This window comes from Pezoporus occidentalis, unplaced genomic scaffold, assembly GCF_034315485.1.
Source record: "Pezoporus occidentalis ecotype Australia unplaced genomic scaffold, CSIRO_AGI_Poc_V1 ctg454, whole genome shotgun sequence".
NCBI classification, from domain to species: Eukaryota; Metazoa; Chordata; class Aves; order Psittaciformes; family Psittacidae; genus Pezoporus; species Pezoporus occidentalis.
Genome location: NW_026915785.1, coordinates 55,796 through 77,019, shown reverse-complemented (window position 1 = coordinate 77,019; position 21,224 = coordinate 55,796). Strand labels below are relative to the sequence as shown.

Sequence of the window (21,224 nt, the reverse complement as noted above, 5' to 3'; positions counted from 1 at the left end):
GTTCACATTGAATATGGGTCCCAGCTCTCAGCACACGTGCTCTGGCCCTCTGCACACGTATGTTTCATACATGTTGCTCTCCACACATGTCCTCAGCCCATACACATGTCCTAGCTGTGTCCCCACGTATATGTGGCATTTGTACCCAGGCCTTTGCACATATCCCATGAGTGTGCTCACGTGTCCACCCCTGCACACGCGTGTTCCACCCCTTTACATGTGTGTCCTTGCTCTCTACATACATTCCCTGCCTGTCCCAGGTGTTCACATGTGTCCCATGCATGTGCCTGTATCCAGACACACACCTCCTAGCCCTCTACACATGTCACGTGTGTCCCAGCCCTCTGCACACACATCCCACACACGTGTGCCACTGCCCAGCCCTCTACAGCCAAAACCCCGAGCACAAGAGACCCCAAAACGTTAGAAACAGCCCCAAAACCACCCCCTAAAACCGCCCTTTTCACCCCATCCCCCCCGCCCCCCCCAGGGCGGTGCGGTGCTGGGCGGAGTCGGGGGGTGGGGGCGGGTTCACCCCGGTCTCTCCTTCCTCCTCGGGGAAGACTTGCCGAGAATAAGGGATTTTGCTTCTTTTTCCTTGATTTCACCCCAAAACAAGGCCGGGAGTGTGTGTGTGTGTGTGTCCCCTGCAGCCAGGTATGTCCCCATGTCCCTGGGTGCGGGGGGGGCAGCGACGGGGGGGTCTCCTGTTTCCCCCATGGCCGGGTGACAGCGCTGGAGCTGCTTCCCTGCTCCACAACTTACACAACTCTGGATCGGGACAAAACCCATGGAAAATGGGCAAATCCCAGCGTTTGGGGGCCTGGTTTCCTCCATTTGCAGCACTGGGAAGGGGTTGGGAGCTTTGGGGGTCCCTTGTGTTCCCCCCCAGTTGTTGTTTTACCCCCAAAAAGTGCTTTTTGGGGGATTGTTAATCCCGGGAAGGGGAGAAATGGGGGATTTTGAGTGGTTTTAAGTGGTTTTGCTCAGAATTGAGGCATTTTGGGGTTGTTTTATCTTCATTTTCTCCCCAGTGCCGCTGGAGGAGACGCGGCTGCCAAAGTGCCGCCGTCACCGGGCCCAGGCTCTGCCCCGCGGCACCTGCCAGGGCACCGGCACCCTGGAAACGGGCTGAAAAGAGCCGATTTTGGTCCTGCTGTGCCAAAAAACGTATGTTTTGGGAGGGGTCCCACTCTAGGGGGGAGTGTCCCATGAGCACCCCATGAGTTAGGCCTCTGTTGTACCCCCCCAATTCTGTTCTGGGGTGGGGATAGGGGTGAATTAGGGACTTCCCCCACTCCTCACCCCTCATTTTGAGCATAATCAGTGCTTTTTGGGGGCATAATCCTCAGTTTTGGGAGCCCAGACTCCCCCCCCCCCCCCAATGCTGGGGTGGGTTTTGGAGTGACAGGACCCCCCCCCCCAGTCCATGTTGGTGGGACCCACACTGGCAGCACCGCTGTCACCTCCCTGGCACTCCCTGAGCCGCTCTAATGAGCACCTCATTAACTCCGTTGTGCTTAATGAAGCTCCCCCGGGTGTCGTTGAGGCCTTCAGGGGCGCAGCGAGAACAGCGCCCCGGGCTGAGCCGCGGGGAGCGGCCCCGGCACACGCCTCGACCGGCAGGACCGGTTCCTGGAGCCGTTTCCCCCTCGATCCGGCACCATCTGAGGCTTCCCCACTGCTGGAATCCCCATCACTGGGGCTTGCTTCATCCCCCGCGGGGCCGTTTTGAGGTGAAACACGAGGATTTGGGGCTCACTGAGTGAGCAGCTGCTGCGGGGGAGGGGGGGGGAGGGATTCCCCGCCCCCGGAATTCCGGGGTTTTGTCCTAAAATGGCAGTGTTGGTTTCACCCAAATCACCCCAATGGGGCTCAGGTGGGGCCCCATGTTTGGGGGAGTTACAGCCCGTTTTAGAGGGGTTTCCCCCCAAAATCAGGCCTCCCCAAGATCGCCAGAGTTGGGTTTAGTAACACCCAAAAGGGGAGTTTGGGGTAAAATCCCCCTTTTTTGTCCAAGCTGCTCCTGGGGAATCCTAAAGTAGACTCCAGATTCCCAAATCCCCCTCCAAAGATCCCTAAATCCACTCCAGATCCCCTTAAATACCCCCAACCCCCAAATTTCCCCCTAAATCCACCAAGACTCCCAAAAATTCACAAATACCCCCCAAAATTAGAAAATCCCCCCCAAAACAGCCCCCAACCCTCTACCAAATTCCCCAATTCCCCCAAAAATCTACAGACCCCCTAAAAAAATCCTCTAACTCCCCCCAAAACCCAAATTACCTCCGAAATTCCCCAAATCCCCCCAAAAGTCCTCAAATCCCCCCCCCCCCGATCCCCTAAAACAAAACGGCCAAATCCTCCCAAAATATCCCCAAGCTCCCCCTGAATCCCTTGAGAATCCCCGGATCACCTCCAAATATCGCCAAATTCCCACTAAAATCCCCAAATATCCCCCAAATCCCTCCAGAAAGCCACAATTCCACCCCAAGCATCCCCAAATAAACACCAAATCCCCCCCCCCAAAATTTTCAAAATCTCCCATTTCTCCCCCAAACTCCCAATTCCCCCTCAGATCCCCTCAGCAGAGGTGGTTGTAGCCCTCAGTTTTCCCTGTTTTCCCCATTTCCCGCTGTATTCCCGCATCCCAGGATGGCGGAGCCGCCCATCGTGCCGGTGTACTGCACCGGTGTCTCGGCGCAGGTCCAGCGGCAGCGGGCCAAGGCGCTGGGATTGGGCCAGCACGAGAACGCCGTGCGCTACCTGGGGCAGGACTACGGGCGTTTGCTTGAGGAATGCCGGAATTCCGGAAGCCTCTTCCGTGACCCAACCTTCCCACCGGCACCCGGCTCCCTCGGCTTCCGAGAGCTCGGCCCCGGCACCTCCAAAACCTACGGTGTCCAATGGAAGAGGCCGACAGTGAGTAGCGGTGCTCCTCAACTTCACCGATTGGGATGTAATTCCCGATCTGTGCTTGGAAAACCCCTTCAACCTCCAAATTTGGGGGGGGTTGGGTGAGTTCTGGTGATGGACCCAGTGGTTTTTCCCATAGGAGCTGTGTTCACGCCCGCAGTTCATCGTGGATGGAGCCACACGCACCGACATCTGCCAGGGAGCGCTGGGTAGGGAACGCCGCCGTGATGCCTTGTCCCAGTTTTCATGGGATCGTGGAATGGTTTGGGTTGGAAGGGACCTTAAGATCATCCAGTTCCAACCCCCTGCCATGGGCAGGGACACCTCACACCAGACCATATCACCCAAGGCCTGTCCAACCTTGAACACTGCAAGGGATGGAGCATTTACCACGTTTTTGGGCACCACCTTCCAATGTCCTACCATCCCTAGAGGGAAGAACTTCCTTATATCCAACCTAAGATGAAGATATAAGGATGAAGAATCCTTCTCCAGCATCCTTATAGCCCCTTTCAGACGCTGGGGGGGGGGGGGGTTTGGTCACCCTGGGGGCCGTGGCCACACCATGACTGGTAACTGGTGGCCACGGCCCCCAGGGGACTGTTGGCTGCTGGCAGCCATCGCATCCCTCACACTCAATGAGACTCTCCTGCACCGCGTGGTTCCGCATGGGCAGAGCTTCCAGCATGGATACGCTGGGATCTTCCACTTCCAGGTGAGTGGCTCAACCCCCAGTGCCATCATCTGGGCTCCAATCCACCCGTTTGGGACTCAAATCCACCAATTTGGGGTCCCCTCTACCATTTTCAGGATCACATCCACCAGTTTGGGGGTCGTGTGCACATTTAGGGCTCCTTACCACTATTTTGGGGATCAAATCAACAATGTTGGGGTCCCCTCTGCCATCTGGGGGCTCAAATCCACCATTTTGGGGCTCAAATCCACATTTGAGGCTCCTCAGCACTATTTTGGGGATCAAATCAACCTTTTTGGGCTTACCCTCTGCAATTTTGTCTCCCTCCACCGCTTTGGTGCCACCGCCAAGTTCACCCCCCACCTTTGCCACCTCAACCATCTCCTTGCTGCACCATCCTCCCAGGGCCACACGCTACGGGACCCCCAAAAGGGCTCTTTTCTCCCCCCAGACCCCCCATCCTGAGCTTCAAACCCCAAAGGGGTTCCCTCTTCCTCCTCTCTGCAGATCTGGCAGTTTGGCGAGTGGCTGGACGTGGTGGTGGATGACTACCTGCCCACCAAGGACGGGAAGCTGCTCTTCGTGCACTCTGCTGAGGGCAGCGAGTTCTGGAGCGCGCTGCTGGAGAAAGCCTACGCCAAGTGTGTCCCCTTCCTCCTCCTCCTCCTCATTTTGGGTTGAATACCCCCTGGAACGGTGCAATCCTGCAGGGTGAACGGCTGCTACGAGGCGCTCGCAGGTGGCAGCACCTCGGAGGGCTTTGAGGACTTCACTGGCGGCGTGACGGAGTGGTACGACCTCCGCAAGCCCCCCGCGGACCTCTACCGGATCATCCTCAAGGCGCTGGAACGTGGCTCCCTGCTTGGCTGCTCTATCGACGTGAGGGGCCTTGTTCTGGGGCCAAAACAGCACCTTTTGGGGCTCCTTCCTCCACCACCGGCACAGCAAGGCAGTAACGCCACCACCATGTTGCCCTGCAGATAACAAGCGCCTTCGACATGGAGGCGGTGACGTTCAAGAAGCTGGTGAAGGGACACGCGTACTCGGTGACGGGAGCCAAGCAGGTGAGAGGCAGCACTGTTTTGGGGTGAAAAGTGGCAATTTTAGGGTCAAGGGGGTTGACAGTGCCATTAACAGATCAACTACCGCGGGCAATCCCTGGGGCTGATCCGTATGCGCAATCCCTGGGGAGAAGTGGAGTGGACAGGACCGTGGAGCGATAGGTGAGGACCTGGCCAGGGCTTTGTTAGTGGTAACACCATGAGTTGGCCCTGGGGGATGAGTTCTGTTTGCCACCGGCAGCTCATCCGAGTGGAACGCGGTGGAGCCGGCGCTGCGGCAGCAGCTGATGGTCAGGATGGAGGACGGGGAATTCTGGTAAGCAATGAAGGAGGAAGGAAAACCCTGCCACCTTTTCCTGACCGTTTCATGCCAGGAAAAGAGGGAAAACCTTGCGCTCCCACCCTCTGGTCCTTCCTCTAGGATGTCCTTCCGGGATTTCCTGCGGGAATTCACCCGCCTGGAGATCTGTAACCTCACCCCAGATGCTCTCCAATCCCGCAAATTCCGCAAGTGGAACACGCGCCTCTATGACGGGACATGGCGCCGCGGCAGCACGGCTGGCGGCTGTAGGAACTACCCTGGTAGGCACTGTTGGCGAGGAGTTTCACCCCCAAAACCCACCGGTTTTGGCATCGATTTAACCTCTTTTGGCTCTTCTTCCAGCCACTTTCTGGATAAACCCACAGTTCAAGATCCAGCTGGAAGAGGTGGACGACACTGGGGATGAGGATGGTGGGCGCGAGCCTGGCTGCAGCTTCCTCCTGGCGCTGATGCAGAAGAACCGGCGCCGTGAGCGCCGCTACGGCAAGGACATGGAGACCATTGGGTTCGCTGTCTATGAGGTACTGGTGTCAACCAAAGCCAACTGGCGTCTATTGGCATCAACCGGCATCAAATGATGTCAGGTGGCATCAGTCAGAGTTAGATAACATCAATTGGCTTCACCTGGTGTCAACAAACATCAACCAACGTCAGTTGGTGTCTGTTGATGTCAACTGGTGTCAACCAGTGTCAGTTGGTGTCTACTGATGTCAGCCAATGTCAATTGGATAATGTCAACTGGTGTCCACCAATGTCAGTTAGTGTCAACTGGTGTCAACCAATGTCAGTTGATGTCAGCTGGCGTCAACCAATGTCAGTTGGTGTCTAATGATGTCAACTGGTGTCCACCAATGTCAGTTGGTGTCAACAGCTGGCATCAACCGCATGCCCTCAACCTCTGCTCTCCTCTCCCTACAGGTTCCTCCCGAGGTGGGTACATCAGTGCTACCAACACCGAACCAGGCAGCACCGGCAGGTGTTTTTGGGGGCTGGGCGGGTGTTATTTCAGGTGTTGCATTGGGAACCCCATTCCATTCCCTCCCGGCAGTATGTGGGGAAGTCGGGCGTGCATCTCAAGCGGGATTTCTTCCTGGCCAACGCCTCGCGTGCCCGCTCAGAGCAGTTCATCAACCTGCGGGAGGTGAGCACGCGGTTCCGGCTCCCACCGGGCGAGTACATCGTGGTACCCTCCACCTTCGAGCCCAACAAGGAAGGAGACTTCGTCCTCCGCGTCTTCTCTGAGAAGAAAGCCGGCACCGAGTGAGTGGGAGACGCCTCCCGAGCGCCAGCGAAGCCCCCGGCCGGCTCCGGAGGCCAAACTCCTCTTCGTTATCTCCGCAGGGAAATGGATGACAAGATCCAAGCGACGCTCCCGGATGAGGTGAGCGGAGCCGGCCACTGCACGGTGCCGTGGTGCTGCCTCTTTACCAAACCAGCCCTTTTCTCCCTCAGAAAGTGCTCTCCGAAAGCCAAATCGATGACAACTTCAAGGCGCTCTTCAAGCAGTTGGCTGGACCGGTAAGCACGGTGACGGTGATGGTGACACCGGTTGTTGTTGGGATGCGGTTCAATGGAGAACACCCCATCTCCTTCCTCCCCGTAGGACATGGAGATCAGCGTCACCGAGCTTCAGACCATCCTCAACCGCATCATTGGCAAACGTGAGGCGCCGGGGCGGGATTTTGGGATTCACCGGGAAGACGAGTGGAAAACCCTCTTCGGTTGGGGTCAAACTCATTCCCTCAAGTAACCACCGGCTGATTTCCAGATAAGGATCTCCGAACCAAAGGCTTCAGCACCGAGTCCTGCCGCAGCATGGTCAACCTCATGGATGTATCCACCACCCCCGGCCATGGGGTTGATTTTGGGGCTGCAGCACCCTCACCCCATTCCTCATGGATCCCCCATTCCCCATGGATCCCCCATTTTCCTTAACACCTCCACCCTGCAGAAAGACGGCAGCGGGAAGCTGGGATTGGTGGAGTTCAACGTGTTGTGGAACCGGATCCGCAACTACCTGGTGGGTCCGGGGTGGGGAGTGGGGAATTCTGAGGGGGATGAGGCTGGGATTTGGGGGTGTCCCCCCTCCTGGTGACCCTTTGCTGTGTGTTTGGGGGGGCACAGACCATCTTCCGCAAGTTCGACCTGGATAAATCCGGGAGCATGAGCAGCTACGAGATGCGGATGGCGCTGGAAGCGGCGGGTACGTCCCGGGATTCCTGACGGAATTCCCACCTTTCCCACCTTCCCTCCGGTGGTTTTACGTTCGCTTTATGCATGATTTGATGCCCCAAAAGGGTATAAATTGAGCAAGAAGCTCCACGAGTTGATCATCACCCGCTACGCGGAGCCCGACCTCGCCATCGACTTCGACAACTTCGTCTGCTGCCTCGTGCGCCTGGAGACCATGTTCCGTGAGCGCCATTCCCACCCCCCCCGGGAACCGGGAAAAACGGGATTGACAGGATTTATTCCCTTTTCTCATTCGATTCCAGGGGAAAACCCCATGGGAGTTGAGGGGAAAGTGGGGAAAAGTGCAAAAAAAGCAAGATTTAAGTTCAAAAGTCAGACACCCCCCCCCAAAAAAAAAAATTTCCTCTTAAATCCCATTTTCCAGCTTTTCCAGTTAAACTCAGATGGGGTTTGGACTTTGTAATGGGAAAAAAAGTGGATTTTCCAACTTTCCCTCCTGAAACCCCCTGTTACTTGCACTTTTTCCTGTTCAACTGTCTGAGGTTTCCAGTTTTCCCCTTCAGCTCCCTTGCAGTTTTCCCAGCTTCTCCCAGAACTTAACTTTTCCATGGAATTGAACAGGAAAAGTGTGAGAAAACCCCACAGGAAAAGTGCTTTTTTCAAAATTTCCCCTTAAATTCTGGTGGTTTTTTTCCTGACATCTCCTTAAATCCTGTTTTTTTCCCAACTTTTCCCCTTAGATCCTTCCCATTTTTCTGTTTCCCCCTTAAATCCTGCTGGGTTTTCCCATATTTTCCCTTAAAACCTATTTCTTCCCAGCTTCTCCCCTTAAATCCTTCCTCATTTTCCTTTTTTTTTTTCCCTTGAATCCTGCCTTGATTTCTAACTTTTCCCTTTAAATCCTGCTCTGTTTTCCCAACTTTTCCCCTTAAATCTTGTTTTATCCCCAACTTTTCCCCTTAAATCCTGTTTTTACCCAACTTTTCCCATTAAATCCCAACCCATTCCACACCTTTCCCACCGAGTCACCTCCTGTTCCCTCCTGCAGGGTTCTTCCAAGCGATGGACGTGGACCAGGACGGTGTTGTCACCTTCGACTTGCTGCAGGTACCGGCGGGTGCTGGTACCCCACAGCACAGCACCACCCCACAACAACACCCTACAACACCCCACAACAACCCCCCAATAGCTCCCCACTACACCCCCAAACAACACCCCCAACACCACCCTACAAACACCCTTCAACACCCCAAACAGCTCCCCACAGCACCACAACACCCCCAACACCACCACTCAACAGCACCCCACTACACCCCCAACAACACCCCACAACACCCCTATACCACCCTACAAACACCTTTCAACACCCCCAACACCACCCCAATAACACCCTACAAACACCCTTCAACGCCCCCAATAGCACCCCACCAACACCTCCCATTAACACCCCCAACAACACCCTTCAACACCCCCCAACAACACCCTTCAACACCCCCCAACACCCTCCAGCCCCCTCCTCAACCCTCCTCTTCCTCGCAGTGGCTCCAGCTCACCATGTTCGCCTGAGCAGACCCCAAGTGCCTTCCCAGCGGGAACCACCGGCGTCACCGCACTGGATTTTCCCTCTTTGGTGGCTTTTTCCTTGTTTCCCAGCACAAGAAGGGTGGTTTTTTTGGGGGGTGTGGGGTGCGTGAGGCACCACAATCACCCCCAAACCGGGATACCGGGACACCCGGTCACGCTTTGCCAAGGAAACGCTCCTTCCCCTGCCTCTGCATGGAGGTTTTGGGGGGAATTCCCAAGGTTTTGGTGCTCCTTCAGATAACGGAAGGAGCCGGAGTAGGGGTCACCGGGTGTTGGGACCCCCCAGCACGACCGCCATTGCTTCCTGCTTCCGCCTCCGACAGGGATCTTCTGCTTCCCGGGTGCCAAAATAGTGTTTTTTTACGATATAAATTAAAAACAAGGGATAAAATTCCAAGGGATGTTCATTAAAGTGGTTTTCCTGCTGCTCCTTCCCCCTTATCCAGCTGTACCGCAGGGCGAATCCCACCATTCCCGCTCCGACCCACTGGGAGTTGAGGAGAAGCCAATGGCACGTTTCCACCCAGGTGCCAGAATGTCTGTTATGGGATTATGTTGGGATTTTGTAGGGATATTTGGGATCCTGTCAGGGATAGGGGTGAATCCTGTAAAGGAAGGGGATGGATTCTGTCAGGATAGGGTTGGGTTCTGTCACGGATGGATCCTGTAAGGAGGGGAATGGATTCTGTTGGGATAGGGATGGGTTCTGTCAGGGATGGATCCTGACATGGATGGGGATGGATCCTGTAAAGGAAAGGGATGGATTCTGCCGGGATAGGGATGGGTTCTGTCAGGGATGGATCCTGACATGGATGGGGATGGATCCTGTTGGGATAGGGATGGGTCCTGTCAGGGATGGATCCTGTCAGGATAGGGATGGGTCCTGTCAGGGATGGATTCTGTGGGGATAGGGATGGGTTCTGTCAGGGATGGATCCTGTAAAGGAAGGGGATGGATTCTGTTGGGATAGGGATGGGTCCTGTCAGGGATGGATCCTGGCATGGGTGGGGATGGATCCTGTCAGGGGTGGATCCTGGCATGGATGAGGATGGATCCTGTCAGGATAGGGATGGGTCCTGTCAGGGATGGATCCTGTCGGGATAGGGATGGGTCCTGTCAGGGGTGGATCCTGTAAAGGAAGGGGATGGATCCTGTCGGGGATGGATCCTGTCGGGATAGGGATGGGTCCTGGCGGGGATGGATCCTGTAAAGGAAGGGGATGGATCCTGTCGGGATAGGGATGGGTCCTGTCAAGGATGGATCCTGTTGGGATAGGGATGGGTCCTGTCAGGGGTGTGGCTGGATCGTGTCAGGGATAAGGTTGGATCCTATCAGGGTTGGATCCTGTGGGATCTGCTAAGGGAATCCCGGGGAGGATGGGGAAATTCCCGCCTTTTTCCTCCTTTCCCGCGGAAGCGGGGCAGCCGGGGTTGCCCCAGCCACGCCCCCTCCCTGCCTTCCCTCTCCGATTGGTCAGTTCTCCCCTTAATCTGCATAACCCCGCCTCTCCCTCGCGGCGCGGCACCGCCTCTTTCCTTATAAGGCAAGGCTTTCCCCCCCGCCCCTTTCCTCCTTCTGCCGTCAAGCGCGGCAGTGTCGCGCCCGCGCGGGCTTTTCGGTGCGGGCATGGCGGAGCCGGAGCGAGCGGAGGAACCGGAGCCGGGACCGGAGCCGGTGTCGGCCGAGGCGGTGCTGAGGGAGCTGCGGTTGTTCGAGCTGTGCTGCCGGGACGAGGACGTCCCCGCCAGGCGTGAGGACACCGGGGGGGGGGGGCAGGGGAGCGGTTGGAGGGGGCTCAGGTACCTTCCGGGGGTGTCAAGGGACGTGTTTGGGTGGCAGTGGGGTGACAGAGGAGGTATTTGGGGGGATAATGGAGGTTTAAAGGTGCTATTGAGGTATTTGGGGGGGTAATGGAGGTTTAAAGGTGCTATTGAGGTATTTGGGGGGGGTAATGAAGGTTTAAAGGTGCTATTGAGGTATTTGGGGGGGGGTAATGGAGGTTTAAAGGTGCTATTGAGGTATTTGGGGGGGTAATGGAGGTTTAAAGGTGCTATTGAGGTATTTGGGGGGGGTAATGGAGGTTTAAAGGTGCTATTGAGGTATTTGGGGGGGTAATGGAGGTTTAAACGTGCTATTGAGGTATTTGGGGGGGTATTGGAGGTTTAAAGGTGCTATTGAGGTATTTGGGGGTGTAATGGAGGTTTAAAGGTGCTATTGAGGTATTTGGGGGGGTAATGGAGGTTTAAAGGTGCTATTGAGGTATTTGGGGGGGTATTGGAGGTTTAAAGGTGCTATTGAGGTATTTGGGGGGGGTAATGGGGGTTTAAAGGTGCTATTGAGGTATTTGGGGGGGTAATGGAGGTTTAAAGGTGCTATTGAGGTATTTGGGGGGGGTAATGGAGGTTTAAAGGTGCTATTGAGGTATTTGGGGGGTAATGGAGGTTTAAAGGTGTCATGGAGGTATTTGGGGGGTAATGGAGGTTTAAAGGTGTCGTGGAGGTATTTGGGGGGTATTGGAGGTTTAAAAGTGCTATTGAGGTATTTGGGGGGTATTGGAGGTTTAAAGGTGCTATTGAGGTATTTGGGGGGGTAATGGAGGTTTAGAGGTGCCATTGAGGTATTTGAGGGGCTTTAGGGGTGTCAGGGGAGGTGTTGAAGGTGGTTTGGGTGTCTCAGGGGTGGTATTTGAGGGCATAAGTGAGGTTCAGGGGTGCTGGAGGGTGCTCAGGTACTTTAACGGTGTTGGTGAATGGGGGAGTTGGGTGATTTGAGGGTGTCTTGGGAGGTATTGGAAAGGGTTTAGAGTTGTTTAAAGGGGCTTTAGGGGTGTCAGGGGAGGTGTTGGAGGGGTTTGGATGGTTCAGGGGTTCTGGCTACACCCAGAACACCGTTATCCCATCCCTGCAGTGGTGGAGCTGTGCCTGACCCACGGCCTAGGCCCGGTGGCGTTGGCCAACGAGCTCTTGGCCTTCGTCACCAGCAAGGACCTTGACACTGAGCTCTCCAGCGACAGCCTCCACTCCTTTGAGCATGAGGTGGGGGGGTCCCCAATACCCCCATGACCCCCAGGAGAGGGGGGGGACGGTGATGTTGCTCATCCTTCTCCTCCTTCAGGTCCTCATGAAGCGCAGCAGCAGAGCCTCCCAGAAGAGGGACAACCGCTACAGTGGTCTCCGTGACATCCACTCTCTCCAGGAGCTGTATCCCAATGGATTTGGGGGTGATTCCTGTAAAGAAACAGGGCTTTAAGGTGCTCCCTGCTCTTGTTAGTGCTGGCTAAGGAGAGGAATTGTCTTTGGGGGGGGGGGGGTGTTCTTGTTGGATGTCCCCCCTAAACAAGAGCTTTGGGTGCTCCTTAACCACCCGGTAGCCTTGATGAGGAAGAGGAGGACGAGCTGCTGGATGCCTACACCACGCCGTCCAAGGTGCACACCGACACCTTCACCCCCAAACCTACTGTTTTCTGCCTCCAAACCCTGCCCCTAAAATAACTTTTCATGGTTCTTTTCCCCCCCTCAGAATTCCCAAAAACGCCCCAATTCCACCCCGGAGACGCCGCGGCCCAAGCGGAGCCTCTCTTCCCGCAGCCCCTACGCGCTCTTCTCCCCCAGCAGCTTCTCCCCAAGGTAGTAACCCTGCTTCACCAAGGACCGGGGCTCAGGACCGGATTGGGGTTGTCACCCTCACTCCGCCTGTTGTCCCCCACAGCGTCACCCCCTCGCAGAAGTACAGCGCGCGCAGCAACCGCGGCGAGGTGGTGGCCTCCTTCGGCTCCATCCAAGGTCCCACCTGGAGCGCGCACAGTGGCCGCGGTTGTACCCTGGCGCTCTTTGGTTCTCCGGAGGAAAACCTCACCAAAGCCTACAAATTCATGTTCCAAAAAGCACTTGATGTCCGGGAAGGTGACGCCGTGAGCCTGGAATTGGGGTGGGATGTCACCGTTGAAGTGTTGGGGTGTAGCCGACGGTTGTTCTCACCCCATAGTGTTGTTGTGGAGGATCGAGGAGCTTGGCGATGCGCTGAAGAACCACCATCACCTCGAGGACTTCACCTCGGTGTTGCTTCCAGCCCAGGTGATCCCATCCCCACCATTCCAAGGGCATCCTTGGATCCGTCACCACCATCCAAGGGCATGTTTTGGGGTGAAACCAACTGGTTTTGGGGGTGCTGTTGTACCACAGGAACCGGTGACGGTGCTGGGCCAGATTGGGTGTGACTCCAACGGGAAGCTCAACGCCAAATCCGTGGTGCTGGAGGGCGACCGGGAGCACTCCTCTGGTGGCCAAATTCCCCTGGATCTATCAGAACTGAGGGAATATTCCCTCTTCCCAGGCCAGGTGGGGTTTTGGAAGGGCCAGGACAACCCCCCTCTCCTCCCAAGCCTTCCTCACCCCACTCCTCCTCACCCCTGCTTACTCCCCTGCCCATAGGTGGTGGCACTGGAGGGGACCAACAGCACCGGGAGGATGATGGTGGTCTCCAAACTCTATGAGGTAACGGCAGCATCCCCACAATGGACCTGGTTTTGGGGTGAAAAAAGGGGATTTTGAGACAATTGATGGTTTCTCCACAGGGGGTGCCTCTTCCCTTCCACACGCCACCAGAGCCGGCCTCAGGTGAACCCAAACCCCCCCCTTTTTAGCCCTCCAAAATGCTCTTTTTCCCCCAAAACCCCACTTTTTCACCCCATATTAGCCCATTTTGTCCCCTCAAGCCCCATTTCTGTCCTTCAACCCCCTTTTTGCGTCCCTTAAACCTCGTTTTTGTCCCTCCAGACCCTGTTTTTTGTCCCCACCCCCCCCATTTGGTCCCCTTCGAGCCCCTTTCTCTCCTTCAACCCCCCTTTTCTGTCCTCCAAACCTCTATTTTGCCCCCCACTCCCTGTTTTTTTACCCCCCCAAGACCCTCAAACACCTTCTTTTTGCCCATTCTTTCTATTTTATTCCTCACTTTTCTTAGCCCCCAGGCCCCAAACCACCCCTTTTCATCCCCAAAACACCCTCTTTTATCTCTCAACCCCCCTTTTTTTGCCCCACAACCCCCCTTTTTGCCCCACAATCCCTTTTTCTCACCCCTAAACTCCCTTTGATGCCTCACACCCCCCTGTTTCCCTCCCCCCAGAGCAGCGCATGGTGCTGGTGGCCTGTGGTCCCTACACCCCATCCGACAGCATCGGCTACGACCCACTCAGCGACCTCGTCACCGTCATCACCCGCGACCGCCCCGATGTCTGCATCCTGGTGAGGCCCCACCAGCTCCTGGTGTCAGTAACGTGGTACCTGAGCAGCAAAGCCCCCACAAGCAGCCGTGGGGGGAAGAGGTGCCTTTGGTGTGACCCCAAAACACCTGTTTTCACCCTAAAGTGACCAACCCCCCCCCCAAGTTTTCACCCTAAAGTGGCCAAACCCCCCCAGTCTTCACCCTAAAGTGACCAAACCACCTGGTTGTCACCCTAAAGTGACCAAAACCCCTGTTTTTCACCCTGAAGTGACCAAACCCCCTCAGTTTTCACCCTAAAGTGACCACCCCCCACCCCCCCCAGTTTTCACCCTAAAGTGGCCAAACCACCTGGTTGTCACGCTGAAGTGACCAAAACCCCCAGACTTTTCACTCTAAAGTGACCAAATTACACCCATTTTCACCCTGAAGTGACCAAATCCCCCCAGAGTTTTCACCCTAAAGTGACCAAACCACCTGGTTGTCAGCCTAAAGTGACCAAAAAGCCCAGAGTTTTCACCCTAAAGTGACCAAAACCCCCGTTTTTCACCCTGAAGTGACCAAAACCCCCAAACTTTTCACCCTAAAATGACCAAACTACCCCCATTTTCACCCTAAAGTGACCAAAACCGTCTTTTTTTCACCCTGAAGTGACCAAACCCCCCCAGTTTTCACCATAAAACGATCAAAAGCCCTCAGATTTCACCCTATAGTGAACAAAATCCCCCAGGTTCCACCCTAAAGTGACCAAAAAACCCATTTCTCATCCCAAGTGACCAGAACCCCCTGTTTTTCAACCTGAAGTGACCCACCCCCCCCCCGTTTTCACCCTGAAGTGACCAAAAAAACCCCAGTTTTCATCCTAAAGTGACCAAAGTAATCCCCTTTCTCACCCAAAGTGCCCCAAATCCCTATTTTTTTCACCTTAAAGTGATCAAAACCCCTGGTTTTTCACCCTAAATGACCAAGAAACCCCCTTTTTCACCCTAAAATGACCAATCCTCCTGTTGTTAAGAGCAAATTTGGCTGTTTGGGCACCCCATGAGTCAAGGCTTGAGTTCCTGCTTGGGAAAACCATGTTTCTTTCATCCATCTTCCCACCCAGACTCACTTTTCCCTGAATCCTTTGGGATTACAGGATAAAACTGGAGGTTGAAATAACAAACCCCACCTTGGGGACCCCACTGGTTGGGATTTTCCTCATTTTTCCCTGTTTCTTTCCAGTTTGGGCCATTCCTGGATGCCAAACACGAGCAAGTGGAGGTGAGGGAGGATTCTGGGGGGGGATCCCCCAGGTGCACCCCAAAAGACAATGGAATTGGGCAAATCCCATTGTTTTCCCCAGAACTGCCAACTCTTGGGGTCCTTCTCTGACATCTTCAAGCTCTGCCTGAAGATGATCATCGAAGGGACGAGAAGGTAGGGACATTCCTATGGGATCTGGGGACAAATCCAAGGGGAAAAGAACTGGGAATGATTGGTGACAAGTGTTGTCCCTGCCGTGTGAGGGGACAGCATGGATGAGGAGCAAGGAGGCAACAACACGGCCTCATGCTGAGGAGTGGGGGACATCCCAAAACACCTCATGTCACCCCCCAAAACACCCCCAAATGTCCCATCCTGCTCCAGAATACCTCATGTCATCCCCAAAACACCTCATTATGCCCCAAAACCACCTCTTGTCACTCCTAAAACACCTCTTCATGCTCCAAAATGCCTCCTGTCACCCCCAAAACACCCAAACCCACCTCTTTATGCCCCAAAACCACCTCATGTCATCCCCAAAACACCTCATTATGCCCCAAAAAGATCTCCTGTCACCCCTAAAAACACCCAAACCTACTCATTATTCCCCGAAACCACCTCGTCACCCCCAAAACACCTCTTCATGCTCCAAAATGCCTCCTGTCACCTCCAAAACACCCAAAACCACCTCTTTATACCCCAAAACCACCTCTTGTCACCCCCAAAACACCTCTTCATGCTCCAAAATGCCTCCTGTCACCCCTAAAACACCCAAACCCACCTCATTATGCCCCAAAACCACCTCTTGTCACCCCCAAAACACCTCCTGTCACCCCAGAACACCTCATTTCACCCCTCAAAATAGCTCAAACCACCTCATATCACCCCAAACCCTCTTGATGCGGGGATGCAACACCTTTGCCACACCACTTGTGCGTATTTTGGGGGGGATTTCAACCAATTTGGGGGCTTTTTCCCTGCTGGAATTCCCCTGAAGGGGCTGCTTTTGAGGCTGTTCCTGTGCTTGGTGAGGAATTCCCTGCTCCCATCCCTGGTTTTCCAACAGCGCCGGCTCCCAGCTCGTGTTCGTGCCCTCGGCACGCGACGTCCACCACGACTGCGTCTACCCACAGCCCCCGTTCCACTACCCAGAGCTGCCCAAGGAGGACAAGCAGGTACCAACCCCCTCAGCTTCCCCCATTCCCATGCTTCTTATCCCAAAAAAAACCAGTGGTTTTCCATCAGATCCTTTCAATCCTGAAGTTTGGCCTGAAATCCCTCTTTTCTTTGAGTTTCCCCGCTCTTGTTTCCCACCCGGCAGTGATTTCTTGCCCCCACAATATTCCCTTTGGGAGCAAAATCCTCATTTCCTCAGGGAAAAGGGATTTAGAAGCAGAAACCTGGCAAGCAGGGAATGGAACTCTAGGAAACCTGCCCCCCCCCAACCCGTTTTGGGTTAAAATTCCTTGATTTAACTCATTTTATGCCAAGGGGACAGCTTTTATTGCTCCTGCTGCGAATCCAGCCATGCTGCTGGGTGGGCTTGGGGGGGGGTATTTTGGGTGTTTAAAGGGGTTTTAGGATAAGTTTGGGATGGTTTAGGACTGGTTTAAGGATGTTTAAGGAAGCCTTGAGTGTGATGGCAGCGTCTGGGGGCAGGTTTAGGGTATTTTGGGATGCATTTGGAGTGGTTTGGGATTGGTTTAAGGAAAGCTCAGACCGATTGTGGTGGGTTTGGGGGCAGATTTGGGGCATTTTAGGATGGGGTTTGGGGTGTTTAAAGAAATTCCCACGTGATTGTGATGTTTTAGGTCAGGTTTGGGGCAGTTTAAGAGTACTTCAGGGGTGTTGAAGGAAAACTCAACAGTGATTACAGCATTTAAAGGGCAGGTTTGGGGCAATTTAGGCTGGGTTTGGGGTGGTTTAGTACTGGTTTAGGGCATTTAAGCAAAGCTCAGCATGATTGTGGTGCTCTAGAACAGGTTTGGGGTGGTTTAGGACTGGTTAAGGTCAGGTTTGGGTGGTTTAGGCCTGATTTAGGGCAGGTTTGGGTGGTTTAAGACCTGTTCAGGGCAGCTTTGGGTTGTTTAGGACTGGTTTAGGTCAGGTTTGGGAAGTTTAAGGCTGGTTTAGGTCAGGTTTGGGTGGTTTAGGGCTGGCTGAGGGTAGATTTGGGTGGTTTAGGACTGGTTTGGGTGGTTTAGGACAGGTTTAGGTCAGGTTCGGGCAGTTTAGGGCTGGTTTAGGTCAGGTTTGGGTGGTTTAGGGCTGGTTTAGGGTAGATTTGGGTGGTTTAGGACTGGTTTAGGTCAGGTTTGGGTGGTTTAGGGTAGATTTGGGTGGTTTAGGACAGGTTTAGGTCAGTTTTGGGTGGTTTAGGACTGGTTTAGGGCTGGTTTGGGTGGGTTCAGCCACAGCCCACCCCTCTCTCCACAGCGCGTGCACTTCGTATCGGACCCCTGCACCCTGGAGGTGGATGGCATCGTGCTGGGCCTCACCTCCACCGACCTGCTCTTCCACATGGGAGCTGAGGAGATCAGCAGGTGGGTGCCAGCTGGAAGCTGGGATTGGGGAATCTCCTGCTGGTGGATGGATCCAGCCCCAGATCCGCAGGATCCGGGGTTGTTCCCACTTGATGACGCAGAGACAAAGCCCGGTGCCAGGCACAGCAGCTCCTGGTTGTAAATGGCCTCGTGTCTCGTTACTCACAGTCTGTTCTTTGGCCTTTCCCACCCTTTCCCGAATGGTTTTACAGCTCCTCTGGAATCTCGGACCGGTTCACGCGGATCCTGAAGCATATCCTGACACAGAGGAGGTGAGGCCTTGCTACAACCACTCAGACCTCTAAAAGGGCTTTTTTGGGGCCAAAAGAGGGGTCTCCTATGTCATTCCCACCATCTTCCCCTCGGACGTCTCTTTTTGACCCTAAAACATTCCTTTCTGGGGGTTTGTTCCCCATTAACAACCGGATTCCAAAGGTTTCATCCTAAATCCTCCAGCATGGTGTATGTCAGCCAGCCCCAGGTTGCTTCAGGGACAGCCAAAAGAATCACAAACAACTCTTCCACCCCAAATTCCCCCACTGGTGTGTCCCAGGCCTGTTGCTACAGGCGGAGGTGGTTGTTCCTGATGGTGGTAACCTCTTCCTCCCCCCTCCATTGGTAGTTACTACCCATTGTACCCCCCCTCCGAGGAGCTGAACATTGACTACGAGAGTTTCTACCGCTACGCGTCGTTACCGGTCACCCCGGACGTCCTCGTCACCCCCTCGGAGCTGCGGTACTTCATTAAGGTCAGGCGGGGCACAAACACCCGCTCAAGTACCCCCAAAACCCAGCAGGCTTGGGCAAACCCCAGGTTACAGCCGGAACAAAGCACAGGCTCAGGCACGGTGCTGACTGTAGCTGATGGATGACAGTTCTCAGCTGTACCTGGTGGCTGTTGCATCCAGATTGGCTGTAACCAATAGGTCACAGCCCTCAGCATCTGGATGGGCTGTAGCTGGGGGGTCCTGGCTGTCGGCACCCAATCAGCTCTAACTGGGTTGCTGTTGGATGGGCTGTAGCTGGTAAGTCACAGCCCTTGGCATCCAGGTCGACTGTAGCCAGTGGGCTGTGGCCATCAGCACCCAGTCAGCTGTAGCCAGCTGGCTGTTGGCACCCGGATGGGCTGTAGCTGGGTGGCTGTCAGCATCCAGCTTGACTGTAGCCAGTGGGTTGTGGCCATCAGCACCCGGATTGGCTGTAGCCGGATGGTTGTTGGCATTGGATCAGCTGTAGTTACAGCCCTCAGCACCCAGCTTTGGTATTCCCACAGGAAGTGCTGGGCTGTGTCTGCATCAACCCTGGGCGGCTGACGAAGGGGACAGTTGGGGGTACCTACGGCCGCCTGTACCTACAGCGGGACAACACCGGGGGCGAGCGCAAGAGCCCCTGTGTCGCCGCTCAGGTTGTGAAGATCTAAGTGACCAGGATGGAGTTCCTTAATCCGACCACCTACAACCCGACTGCTACACCGAGACTGGTCAAACACACCTGGAACTGTGCTCAGCAACACCCCAACTGCTCCCATTGTGTGGAGCCCACCCTCTTCCCGCAACACCCGGACACAGCCGGGGCTCTGCTCCGCCTGTTCACCCCTGAGGGATCGATGAACCCTCAGCACAGCGGCTGTTGGTGTCTTGTGGGGCTGTTCATGGGCTGGTTACGTTGTCCCACTCCTTAGGCTGACAAAGAGGGATACTCCAGCTGGCTTTCCCCATGGAAAAGGGGAATGCTGGCACGGAAAAGAGGCTGGAATCTTCGGCCATCCTGGATTCACCCCTTGGGTGATGTTGTTTGCGTTGAGCTTCCTCATTATGGGATATGGAGTTTAATCAGCTGGAAAACAATCCACCGGCGCCAGGGAATGACACCGGGAATATCCCGGCACGGGGTTGGGCTTGAAGCAGTTTTCCTTCCTTTTCCCCTCCAACCCCTGATGAGGAAGCTGAAAGTGAATTCAAATCCCCTGAGTGTTCTCACGACATTCCTTAAACTCCAATCCCAGGGTGGGAAAAGGCTTTTTTGGCCAGAATAAAACTAAATCCAATGGGATGAAAGAGGAGGTTTTGTAACTGTCTCCGCCGCGGGGTGATTCCAGGCGTCAGGAAGCTGGAAAACAGCCTCATCAGGTGTCTCCCATTTTCCACGTGATCACCCTCATTCCAGGCTTCATTCCAGGCTCCCTCTGGAAGCGCCATCAGGGTGGATTTAAGGGGGGGGGGGGGGGGGAAGAGGGAAAATGGGATCTGGGGAGGGGGATTCCCACATGGTTTCCCTGCAGAACTCTGGGATGTGCCAGAAAATCCCTGTTTTCTCCCCACATCCCAGTGCGGAGGCAACAGGATTGTCACCATTCCCTCAAGGCTCACAATTCTGATTTTTTTTTCCCATTTTGGTGCTTTTCACCCCAAATTCCACACTGATTTTTCCCAACGTGGTTAAAAAGCTGGTTTATTCCCAGTTTTTAGCTTATTTTCCAGCTTCCCCCCCCCCCCCCAATTCCTATCCCTGCCTCAGTTTCCCTCATAAACCCACCGGATTTGGTTCCAACAGGAGCAGCATCGGGAATTCCAATCCAACCTCATCGGGAGCGATGCAGCCGGAATCTTGTTTCCCTCTTAATTAAATGCTCCTTGAGGACGAGGCTCATTTGGGATTTAAATGAGCGTCAGCTCCAGCATTCCCAGTTGGCCATTTGGGGAGGGGGGGGGGGGGGTGGAGAGCTGCTCTGCTCCATAGGGAATCCCCCTCTGGAGCCAGCAGGGATTTTTCCACCTTTCTCTCTGTTTCCCTAGGGATCTTGTCTGTATCCAAGCGCTTCATCCCGGAGCTGGGAAATGGAAAGATAACAGGGATAAACCCACCCGGCTCTTCATCCCGGTGAGAAGCCAACGGCGGCAATTCCATGTTTTGGGAAGGAGAAGGGAGCAGGAAGGAAAAGCGGAGGCCCCCGGGGTGGGGCGTTGGGGCTGCGCCGGCGCTGGGAGCATCGGATCGGAACGGCCGCGCTCGGCTCCGGCTCCGCAGGAAGACGCCGGGAGGCTCCGAGGGTGTTTTTCCGGTGAGATCCCAACCACCATTCCCCATGGAATGTGGGGCTGGGGAAGGGGATGGAGACAGCGGAACATTTGGGGGGGGGGGGGGAGGTCTCTTCTCAGCTTCCGAATCCGGGCCCTGCATTGGGATGCTGAGGATGAAGCGAGGGGGGGGGGGGGTGGTTCTTTTCCATGATTCGGGGTGTTTTTGTGTCCCTGTCGCATCCCGGATCCCTCAGTTCACGGGGGGGGGGGGGGATTCCCTCCTTTTCCCAAGGGAACAGCCCCGGATCCCCCCTCCCTGCCGCCACCAGCTGCTCCCGGATCAGATTAGCCGATGGATCCCCAAAATAGGATCCCCGGAATAGCCAGGGCCGGATCCTGCTCCGGGCTTTATCCAGGGAGGCTTTTCCC

At 55.0% G+C, this 21,224-nt stretch overlaps 2 protein-coding genes across 2 annotated transcripts; both read left to right on the top strand.

Moving 5' to 3' along the window:
- Nucleotides 1-1,035: 1,035 nt before the first annotated feature.
- On the top strand, nucleotides 1,036-9,182 carry CAPN1 (calpain 1). The gene is made up of 22 exons (XM_062635470.1): nucleotides 1,036-1,170; nucleotides 2,655-2,922; nucleotides 3,056-3,125; nucleotides 3,513-3,631; nucleotides 4,118-4,251; nucleotides 4,321-4,489; nucleotides 4,591-4,674; nucleotides 4,748-4,833; nucleotides 4,913-4,987; nucleotides 5,093-5,253; nucleotides 5,336-5,514; nucleotides 5,912-5,923; nucleotides 6,042-6,253; nucleotides 6,335-6,374; nucleotides 6,446-6,511; nucleotides 6,597-6,654; nucleotides 6,762-6,826; nucleotides 6,945-7,013; nucleotides 7,118-7,196; nucleotides 7,291-7,407; nucleotides 8,235-8,293; nucleotides 8,726-9,182. The coding sequence occupies exons 2-22, from the start codon at nucleotides 2,656-2,658 to the stop codon at nucleotides 8,750-8,752; spliced, it is 2,148 nt and encodes a 715-aa protein (XP_062491454.1). The 5' UTR covers nucleotides 1,036-1,170; nucleotide 2,655; the 3' UTR covers nucleotides 8,753-9,182.
- A 1,195-nt stretch (nucleotides 9,183-10,377) lies between these two features.
- Nucleotides 10,378-19,832, top strand: POLA2 (DNA polymerase alpha 2, accessory subunit). The gene is made up of 18 exons (XM_062635469.1): nucleotides 10,378-10,520; nucleotides 11,678-11,805; nucleotides 11,885-11,970; nucleotides 12,141-12,195; nucleotides 12,290-12,396; nucleotides 12,479-12,672; nucleotides 12,755-12,843; nucleotides 12,952-13,107; nucleotides 13,201-13,263; nucleotides 13,344-13,386; nucleotides 13,892-14,010; nucleotides 15,212-15,250; nucleotides 15,333-15,406; nucleotides 16,299-16,407; nucleotides 17,669-17,775; nucleotides 17,988-18,047; nucleotides 18,398-18,524; nucleotides 19,049-19,832. Exons 1-18 carry the CDS (start codon nucleotides 10,397-10,399, stop codon nucleotides 19,193-19,195), a joined length of 1,827 nt encoding a protein of 608 aa, XP_062491453.1. The 5' UTR covers nucleotides 10,378-10,396; the 3' UTR covers nucleotides 19,196-19,832.
- The last annotated feature ends 1,392 nt before the right edge of the window (nucleotides 19,833-21,224 follow it).

Coding starts and splice junctions, on each gene's coding strand:
- CAPN1 (XM_062635470.1), top strand. CDS start 2,656: ATGGCGGAGCCGCCCATCGTGCCGGTGTACTGCACCGGTGTCTCGGCG. Junction 2,923..3,055: donor TCCAATGGAAGAGGCCGACA/GTGAGTAGCGGT, acceptor TTTTTCCCATAG/GAGCTGTGTTCACGCCCGCA. Junction 3,126..3,512: donor CATCTGCCAGGGAGCGCTGG/GTAGGGAACGCC, acceptor CACGGCCCCCAG/GGGACTGTTGGCTGCTGGCA.
- POLA2 (XM_062635469.1), top strand. CDS start 10,397: ATGGCGGAGCCGGAGCGAGCGGAGGAACCGGAGCCGGGACCGGAGCCG. Junction 15,407..16,298: donor ATCATCGAAGGGACGAGAAG/GTAGGGACATTC, acceptor GTTTTCCAACAG/CGCCGGCTCCCAGCTCGTGT. Junction 18,525..19,048: donor AGCTGCGGTACTTCATTAAG/GTCAGGCGGGGC, acceptor GTATTCCCACAG/GAAGTGCTGGGCTGTGTCTG.